This window comes from Triticum aestivum, chromosome 1A (assembly GCF_018294505.1).
Source record: "Triticum aestivum cultivar Chinese Spring chromosome 1A, IWGSC CS RefSeq v2.1, whole genome shotgun sequence".
Classification (NCBI taxonomy): domain Eukaryota; kingdom Viridiplantae; phylum Streptophyta; class Magnoliopsida; order Poales; family Poaceae; genus Triticum; species Triticum aestivum.
Window position 1 is genome coordinate 25113243 of NC_057794.1, and position 9823 is coordinate 25123065.

The window sequence follows — 9823 nt, forward strand, 5'->3', positions numbered from 1 at the left end:
CTGCTTGAGCGACCGCATCAGTTCAAAAGTTCTTTCGTCTCACACTTGCAGTGAAACAGTTGAGCAAATTATCCCGATTTACCCGGAGAACCCAAGCTTCAAAAATACTCCCTCCATCTCGAGATGTAAGACGTTTTTTGATATTATGATAGTATCAAAAAACATCTTACATTTCAGGACGGAGGGAGTACAAAATAAAAGCTGAAAGAGTTCACTGGTCATAAACTCATAAGGTTAACCAGCTATGTGCATTGCTGGATACAGAGGTCGGAGGGTACATCCTCTTGTTGAATAAAGGAAAAAAAATGTCAAGATACGTAGTAATGAATGAAGAAAGATACCAGAACAAAATTTGAAAAATTCAAGAAGAGGAATATGCTGTGGCAGTTTGATCAACAAGATAGACTGATCGATCAGGCTTGCGACCATAATCCAACTACTAACTCTCATTGAGTGCCCCTCTCGGCTGCCATAATAACTTGTCAACCTGTCAGAAGGTCACCGCAGGCTCAGGTTCAGACCAACCAAGGACTCTCCAAGAGGTGTAGAGTGCTGGGTGGTTCGGAACTTTGCAAAAAGTTTGTCCACGTAATATTTTCACGAAAAGAGCCGTATCAACTCTGAACATCGACCTGCTTCAGTTTGTCGTCTGTGCAATAGTAGGACAGACCTTGTCATATTTCTAATCAGTAACAAAAAAAAATTGTCGCACGGTTTTCTAATCTCATTTGTTTCCTTGTAACCAACACAAAAGTATCCAAGATTACGCAAATACATCGACAGGATATTATATTTACATAAGCATCTACAACTACAAGCAAGTATTCAGTAATACTGTATATCAGAGTGGTTCAACTACAAGCATCTACTTGGACAAGGAACGGATTAAGGGACTTGAACTATAGGAAGATGAGTGGCCATTTTTTAAATAATAATTGAGAACAATGATGGATTTATGCAAATATCACCTGTCCAATAAGATAAAATTAGGAAAATATGTTGGGACACAAACTAAAAAAACTTAGTGCAAACATATGACTTAAAAGAGGTTCGGGATTTGCCATGAAAGTATAGATCATACCTGAATCCACTTCTCATTAATTACCTCACTAAATTGTAACAAAACATGCAAACATGTAGGAAATTAGAGACTCTGACCAACCAAGGCCAGGAGGTATAAAATACTGTGGTAAAATCCAAAACATGGATGAATGTGCCGGGAAACTACGTCACAGGTGCACAGGAAACTATTTAACAGTTCGTCCACTTGCGTTTCAGAAGAGCAATGTGCTGACAGTCAATGAACACTAGTAGCAGAACCATATTAATTCTGAACATTGATCGATGCTACAATCCACGATGATAATACCAACTTGATGTAATTAAGCAACGCTACAGTGTTAAACTCAGCATACTACTTCATATAATTCCAGCCATATACAAAACGACCACCACATACACTCCTGTAACTGGATCGATACAACCTGTGCATGGCCCAGAGGCTAGAAGCTGCGAATGTAACCAAAGATTATGCATACTTACTCTTCACTGGTCACCCTTACCAAGAACCTGACATATTACACCTGCAACAGTCAACTGAACATCTTTGCGGTGCCGTGTTATGATGTAGCCAACTCGACGTGGACTGGCGCCAAATTTCTCGAACCAGTCAAGCTCCGGTTGCTGCTAGGCTTCTTCAGTGGCAGAGCCACATCCTTGTCCTTGACATCCTGCAGCTGTTCTAAGATATGGGAGCTTGCAATATGAATGTATAACAATTATGCAGTGCCTAGATCATTAAATGTTGTTTCACTACAGTACAGGCAACAACTTGTGATGCTAACCTGTCTTAAGATATTGAAATGCCTGCAGAATCTACAGGATCCAAAAGAAATCAGTTCATGTTACATCAGAACCTAGTACAAGAAATAGTCTAGCAAATTATCGGATTAGTGGGAGAGGACGAAAGCTACAAAATTAAACTAATCAGGCTTGCGGACATATTCCAAAATTAAAACTAATCAGGCTTGTAAACTTGTTGGAGATATGCAAAATGCTGGGCGGTTCTGGAAGTTTCAGGACATGGGAAACTGAAAAGAAAAAAAAAACTGGGGCCGCACACAAGAAATCTCTGAGAACTTTGTTTAAATAAAGGTTTAGTTTCCCTCAACAAAAAAGTTAATTTTGTTCAGGAAAGGGGCCATATCAACTCTGAACATCGATCTGCTTCAGTTTGTGGTTTGTGCAAAAACACAGCACAGTGAACAGAATCTGCATCTAGAAGAAGAATTAGAGCCATGCTCTAAACATAACCACTACACATCATAATTTATGCCAGGTTACACACACACACACACAAAAACTCACCCTTAACACTGCTGCAACTGTATCCAGAGAACATGTGCAAAAAATACTGCACAAGCACAGAAGATTCAGACTTGTGCAGACTGCAATGCTGTGTCTCCAGCGCATATGTGTAAGGCTCTCTGTTGATATATATGTCCTTTCTTCTCCCCTGCTCATGTTGTTCCTTGTAATGCTTGGTACATTTATGTCTCTGAAATTCAAAGTTGCCGAGAATGAAAAAAAAAACAGTTTTGCAGTAAATTGCGGAGAAACAAATCCTTGAAAGGGAAAGAAGATAAACATGTAAGAATGCAAATACACCACCGTTGTAAATGTCGTGCTGCAGTCCTTGAAGTGGCATTTTGTTAACTGGGCTCTAGTTCACTCACTGAATTCACTAGACAGGGTTCAGGAAATACGCTGGATTCAGGTTACAAGCTTATACAAGCACAATTGTGCGGAATAGAAGAATCAAGAATTGGGGGGCTTAATTAGGGTTGAGAGCCTAGATAAACTATGATCCGTGATTGATCTTCGATGACTTTCCTCCTGGCACTGTGAGCTTCTTAAACCGTCCTTATCAAATGACCCAGTCGTCTCCACTTACTAGCTTGTTCGGTTTACGTGGTCAGTTGCTTGTGCGAAGGCCCACCACTTGTGTGGGCCTGGGCTCTTCATGGGCTTCTGGTCCACCGGCAGGAGAGGTGCTGACACAATTAATCCTATTGGTGGAAAGCTACAAAATGGCAAGCGGTTGGTGTGTGTCTGATAAACTTCTGAAAGAGAAAGGCATGGGTACAGGAGGTAAACTATGTGGTATGGGATGGCTGCTTTGTGTTGACCTCGACGTGAGCACTAGATCCCTCATGAATCTTCCTTTCATTCTTTGAAGAAAACTCCTCGCGACACCCAGCGAATCTCCGTGTGAAACGTTTCTTCGGCTCATGGACTTCCCTAAAAGGCTTGGCTAAATTGTTCTTACTGTCATAGCTCATGGTGCAACCATTTACATGGCTCTGGCACGCAAAGGGCCTCTGCAACATTTTAAAAGGATGTACATATATGTGAGCAATCGTAATCCCATATCCAAAGTAAAGTTTACTTTGAAATAATACAAGTGAAGTTACACGCTACCATTTACATAAGATTATTATTCTTGACAAACTTTAAATAATAGATGTACATAAGATTGTAGACTTTAAAGCTGACCAAGCTCTTCTTTAACAAGTGTACTTTTTGTTATGACAATCATGGCACTATTTGAACAATATTGATAGTTTGTTTCACAATTGATATTTTTCTAAACAAATATGATGGAGAACAGAAATGTAAAGAGATACAAATGACACCAATGTGGAGGCTGTAGCCCATGGATTTCGAGTCGCTCGACTAGTCTATGAGTCGCAAAAATATGGTCGACTAAGCTTAGTGTCGACTGGCGACTCTGAGTCACGACTAGTCACAACGCAGGCTCGACTTCTTCCGAGTCGCTCCCCCAGAGCGACTCGCATGAGTCGCGACTCGAAAACCATGCTGTAGCCTCTAGAAATCGGCATGTGACCTCGGGATTGAAGAAAGCAGGGAGAGGACAGAGCATAATACAAAAATACAAATGAGAACAAGAAAAGTAAATACGAAATACCAAAACAAGTAAAAAGAAGGCTGTTTGATTGATCCCATAAAAATCAGATGAATATTATGTGAAATTTATAGAAGAACAAAAATGCTAGTGTTTCATTGGCCACATATATCAGTGGCTATATATGTTCAATTGTATTGATTAACAGAATTTCAGTTGTTACGAAATTTTATGTTAAATATTACGCTTTTCATATAATTTCCCAAAAACTATTAGAATTTTATTGGTTCTCCACTGGTTATAATCAAAGCAACCAAAAAATATTCAAAATGTAACCAGTGAGGATATTATAATTATGTTTTTGGCTCACTTATAATCACTTTTTTGGTAAAAAAATAGAACTACATATATAAAAATGTATATCTAAGAGAATAATGATGTTGCACGTGCAGTTGTGTGTGCCAATGTGCTAGTAATACCTTCTGCATTGGAGATGAAATGGCGTTACTCCTAGCTTCTGAACTTTTATTGTGTAACAAGGCCAAGTGGCACTCTACAGTAACCTTCCCACCACAGATTGTATTCTTCTCCAAGGTGTTATTATCATCATAGAGCACTTCACTCATTTTGTTGGCGCAACTGACTTGTATGTTAGCCTTATCACTATTCTGTTGCTCCAACATTTCAGTATCTTCTCTAGTATTCTTTGTCAGGTTGTCGGTTTCAGATTTATCTTCTAGAATATCCCCGTCACAGCTTTCAGAAGGGAAAACACCAGCCGTTTGCAGAGTCAGTTCATCATGACACGGGTCCTTTTCCATTGGCTGAATCCTAGCACTACCACCATGCAGATCTTGACTTGATTTCTCACCAATATCATGTTGCTCTGAACTCAAAGGAGTCTGGCTGATGTGTACTTCTGCAGTACGAAACAATGTTATATACTTGAATCTATTTCAGGCACAACACAAACATAAGGAACATCTAATATATGTTGTCTTTCCCTCATCACAAATAAAATAAAATAAGGAACATCCTTTCTCCATCCTACATTGGAGACAAGGTTGGGACCCGACTGTGATGAGACTGACAAATTGCTGGAAGTGCAATTGCAATTTGAAATTGAAGGATTTAGTGAATTCTTTTGTTCATAACTGGGACAGATATCAGATTGTACCTTGTGCTACTTTCTCAAGTGTTGTAGTTAGCTTTGTTCTTCCGTCAGATGCCCAGCCACCAGTTGCTTCTTCTGCAGATAAGTAGAGATTATAAGGAAAATAAATCTGAAGTATGTAGATTTATTTTTTCAAAAATAGGTATGTCGATTGAAAACTAAACATTGACTAAATTCAGAGTTCCTCCCCCTCCTCCCCCCGCGTCGCCTCCCCGAGCGGGGCGACCGGGGGATCTCGTCGCCCCCTCCCAGCCCCCCCTCCCCCTCCTCCCCTTCCGCCGCCGTCGGCCTGGGCCACCGGGCCTTGCCCGCGTGGTGCCGGCGGCGGCGGCCCCGGCCTTTCCCCCCCGCTTGGCGCCTCGGCTCGGGCGGACGGCGGCCGATGGGGGTGCTCCTCGGCGACATTGGATCCGGCGGCGGCGCAGCTCCCTCGGCGGCGCAGTGCTGGGTGGCGTGCGGGCGGTGGCGCGGCCGCTTGGCGGCGGGGCGACGCGGTGGCTAGCGGCGGGCCTTCCCGGCCCAGATCCAGGCCCTTTTGGGCTCGATCTAGGTCTGGGCGGGCCTGGCCTGGTCTGCTTGCGGCGTCTCCGGCGGGTCGGGGGCGTGACTCGTGCGGGGGGTGGTGGCGACGGCGGCTCGCGTTCTGCAGCGCGGCGACGGGGGCTTCGCGAGCCCGTTTCGGGCTCGGCTGGGCCAGGGGTGGCCCGGTTTGCCCCTGTGCTGCGTCCGGCCGGATCCCGCCGGGGGCGGTGGAGGATGTCCCCTCCCGCGAGGCTGCTGATGTTGCCGCTCCTGGTTCCTGGTTGCGTCGTCTTGTTTCCGTCGGTCCCGTTTCGTTTGCCATGGTGAGACGGCGATGGAGACTGCTCGACCGTGGTGGCGCAAGTTGGTGGGCGGTGTGTTTGGTGGCGCGGATGGATCGTCTGGGGTCGTGGTTGGTTGGTGGGCGGGAGAAATCCTTGTCGGCCGGGCCGGCACCGACGCGGTGACGCTCGTGGGCGCCGCCGTGCCTTCCTGAAGGGCGTCGGGCATACCCCTTCCACCTCACCCCTCGCGTACCGGGGGAAACCCTAGGACATGTCCGGGCAACAGCGTCGTCATCGTCGCAATCCTTCTTGAGGGTGTTGTTTGGTATGCGGCGGTCCGGAATGCTAGGAGCGTGGTGGTATTTTCCGGTGGGCGCGGCGGTTGCGGGTCCTCATCGTTTTCGTTGATCCGCCGGTGTTGGCATTATTTTCTCTTCAGTTCCTTTTTTTGTTTCTTTTGGGCTTGCTTGTGCTGTGGCCCCAGCATTTGTATCGTGTGGTCGTTGCTTTATAATATAAAGCGGGGGGCAACCCTTTTTCGGTAAAAATAGGTATGTCTTTGTGGTACCGTTGGCATGAGAATCTACGGCATTGATGGCTGCCGCTGTTGTTGCATCTGTGTGTACTGCATCTCCAATACCCAGAGACGCCAATGCACGCTGGTTATCATCATCACATGACGCATCCTCAATACCACTAGATCCACTGACATTAGGGGATTCCACCTGAAGTTGACTTTGGAGAGATGCTGCAATGTATAGAGTGAATTAGAGGAGGAGCGCACATACAGGTAACATGGGTCAAGGACTCAAGGGACACAGGCTCTGAAATTTTCCCCTCTATATATTTCTGTATCATGTATTTTGACTGTACCAAACCACCCCTATTTCGAACTGAGCTACATTGAGTATTACCAGATTCCGATCCACCAGAAGAGGCGCCTTCGCGGCCATCCATGTTCTTGCTAGGAATCTGAACACTTTGTCTCTATAAATGTACAAGAGAAGATACATGTCACCAGCCTGAACTGCAATTTATGTTTGATACAAATGAAAGTAGGGAGAGTTAAACGCTTACTCATTAGACGTTGATGACCTTGTGGACTCTACACACACGAGCGAGCGTCCTCCGGGAGCATCTCGCTCACCCGGACACCCTTCTCGCACTTGCAACAAAATTTACCTTGCTTATCCTCCTCCTCCTTCTTTAGTGCCCAGACTTCCAGGCGGAGAGGTTCCTCCACTATGAGGCCATCTTTGCCGAAGGAGCTATTGAGGCCTTGGAGGCACACGAGGCAGCCCTTGCCGTCTCGGAGCTCTCCGATGGCCCAACTGGTAGAGACTATCTCCCATGGGACACCGTGCTCTGAGGACTCCATGGTGCTCGTGTCAAGCACCAGCAATCTGGCGACATCAGTTTCCCAGAATATGTGGCCGGCTGCATACATTGCCTTCAATTGCAATTTCGTCAACTGAACCTTCGTCCACCCAGTCTGTGGGTGGGTGGACGCGCCACTCAAGCGTGCCGGAGTTATACTCAACGGCTCATACATTGAATCTGGAATTGCTCTGCCACTGCAAGGACTCCTCGGCATGCTTCTGTTGGCCGTGTTGCTCCACGGAGACCATATGGCGGGCAAGGCCGTTAAGCAAGCAGTCGCCGAGGCACTTCCAGCGCTGGTCAAGATGCGTGCGCGGGCCAATGGGCACACGCCGCTCGGAGAGCGGGTCATAGATGCACAGTGAACCGTCGGATCCGGAGAGGAGGAGGTGGCCATTGCAGCAGTCCCGGAGGCAGTGGTGGAGCTAGCATTTGACACCAGGGTGGTCCGCCCCCCAATTTTTTTTTCATAAGCAATATGTTATATGAACGTGCTAGCTAATTATCAATATCATAAAGCAATATGGTCTTATGAACACTCTAAAATTCTCAATTAAATTCTAATTTTGCATAAAGAAGCCTACATAGTAAATACTACCTAGACCATAGTACATACCTTGACGAGTTCAAAAAGACTATTTTTCTGGCCTACGCTCTTGCATTGCCACGAAGGTATCAATTATATCATCTTCATTCATCTGGGAGAAAACGTCCCTCTCAATGTCCGTGACTAGGCAATCATCCAAAAGACTATCAACCATCTAGTTTGCTCTTCAATCACAACATGCGTACACAAAAGTTCTCGGGTTTGCTCTTCGGCCACATCCGGCATAGTCCCTGCCTTCTTCTTCTTCCCTATCTTAATAGCTTCTCTTTGAAAAAGAGAAACAATGTCTCCGGCCCTCTTCATTCTTCACTAATTCTGTAACAAAAATTACTTTCTATCAATACACAATACACAAGTAAATTGAGGCATTATGTGCAGAATGAAAGTAATTGAGGAAGAAATGATAGTTGGCTTCATTCAAGACAACTATAATGAAATAATTGAGGCAAAATTTAAGCCTTAAATGTACATGAAATTGGGGCAAAAAAAAGCAAACCTAAGTCTGAAATTGAGGCATTTGGGTACCTTAAATCGGCCAGGGGTTTGCCGCCGTGGTGGGGCTTTGAAGGGGGGCGGCCGGGCCGGCGGGGCGCCAGAAAGAGGATGCGGGACGCCGGGACCGCAGTCCGCAGGGGCGCAGCCGCGCGCAGGGCAGGGGCGCGGCTGGACCGGGCGGCCGGGCAGGAAGCCGGGAAGAGGGGAGGCGGGCATCTCCTGGACGGCTGAACTCCGGGCTCCGGCTGGCGACCGGCGAAGCCGCGAGGAACGGAGATGCCGCGACGGCTGGGTGTCTTGGTCGAGCAGAGCCGCAGAGGAGTCGCTGAGCGAGGGGGGCGACCGGGCGAGACGAGGGTTCTGCTTCTTTTTTTTTTGAGAGAAAGACGAGGGTTCTGCTTGGACAGGCCGTGATGCGTTCGTCCCTGGATAAGTTACTGGGCTGTTTTTTCCTCTCAGGCCCAATTATAGATATCTATATCTATACTACTCTATAGTGTACAAGTTTAAAATGTTTGGATCTCAAAACCAAAAAGCAATGTGAGCCGTTGATAGAGTCAATCGGATGGCTGAAAATTGCAGGATTTGCAGCTACAGTATGAGCTACAGTACCAGTGAACGTACCACTGGTTTCTAGAACCATCACTATATACAGTGTGGGAAAAGTTTCACTTGCCTAAGGTTATCCATTCATGCATGTAACTGGTAAGGTACGCACACTGGCAAAGCGTCTGCAACGCGTGCACTAATCGCGTCAGGGAGAAGTTGGAAGTTTTCAAGAAGTAAGCTTAGTACGAGATATTAATACTAAGCATGTAAACCTTTATATACAGGACTGAACCCTTATTTTCAGGCAACATATATACAAAACAGAATGGCTACAATAATGAACTTGATGAAGCCTTACATGCGAAGGTACCATGTCTGAAGGGAGCAAGCCGTGTATTCATGAATTGAACTTTGCACACGTATTTAAATGACGTGCAAAGCACGTACAATTTACTAGTAGGTATATAAAGCACATTCAAAATCCCAGGGTGGGCCGGCCACCCTGTACAGAGATCGTCGAGGCGGGTGAGGCGATGCCGGGGTTGCCGGTGGTGATGCCGGTGTGGAAGCGGGGGATGCGCTCGTTTTTGTTGTCCACGAATACGCCGCCGAGGGGCGACGACGGGTGGCTGAAACGGAAGCGTTTGAGGAAGCCCGACGCGGCACCAGCGGTCGGAGACGGGCACGGCGCGGGGGAGGCTGGTCAGGATCCTCTCGAGCAGATCGTCGTCGTGCAGTGGACTGGTGATGATGGCCGCATTGTGCTGCTCGGCCATCCGAGGTGCTGCATCTGCAGGATGCTCCTCGGCCATCAGAGGTGGCGCCGTTGGAGCACGGCGTGGGGGAGGAGGAGGAGGAGGAGGGTGCAGAGACGCACGGAAGGAGAA

At 46.6% G+C, this 9823-nt stretch overlaps 1 protein-coding gene across 9 annotated transcripts; it reads right to left on the reverse strand.

Moving 5' to 3' along the window:
* Window positions 1–215: 215 nt before the first annotated feature.
* Window positions 216–8772, reverse strand: LOC123187594 (uncharacterized). Of its 9 annotated transcripts, none has more exons than XR_006494053.1 (10): window positions 8418–8772; window positions 7902–8207; window positions 6983–7710; window positions 6820–6892; window positions 6474–6653; window positions 5103–5174; window positions 4405–4844; window positions 3189–3380; window positions 2668–3082; window positions 216–2557 (listed from the first exon to the last, which is right to left on the reverse strand). XR_006494053.1 is itself a non-coding variant. In XM_044599531.1 (8 exons), the coding sequence occupies exons 3-8, from the start codon at window positions 6860–6862 to the stop codon at window positions 1687–1689; spliced, it is 969 nt and encodes a 322-aa protein (XP_044455466.1). In that variant the 5' UTR covers window positions 6863–6892; window positions 6983–8207; window positions 8418–8772; the 3' UTR covers window positions 216–1686. The 9 variants fall into 9 exon arrangements, 3 of the variants coding, with proteins under 3 accessions (XP_044455466.1, XP_044455458.1, XP_044455451.1); XR_006494058.1 differs by having other exon boundaries at window positions 216–1736; window positions 1845–2557; window positions 6983–8207; XR_006494047.1 differs by having other exon boundaries at window positions 2671–3082; window positions 6983–8207.
* Between the last annotated feature and the right edge of the window lie 1051 nt (window positions 8773–9823).

What these genes read in the sequence shown, in the direction of transcription:
- LOC123187594 (XM_044599516.1), bottom strand. Translation starts at nt 6,862, where the DNA reads ATGGATGGCCGCGAAGGCGCCTCTTCTGGTGGATCGGAATCTG. An exon ending in ACTTGAGAAAGTAGCACAAG is followed by an intron (nt 4,845 to 5,102) that starts GTACAATCTGAT and finishes TTCGTACTGCAG; the next exon opens with AAGTACACATCAGCCAGACT. An exon ending in TTTCATCTCCAATGCAGAAG is followed by an intron (nt 3,381 to 4,404) that starts GTATTACTAGCA and finishes AAAATGTTGCAG; the next exon opens with AGGCCCTTTGCGTGCCAGAG.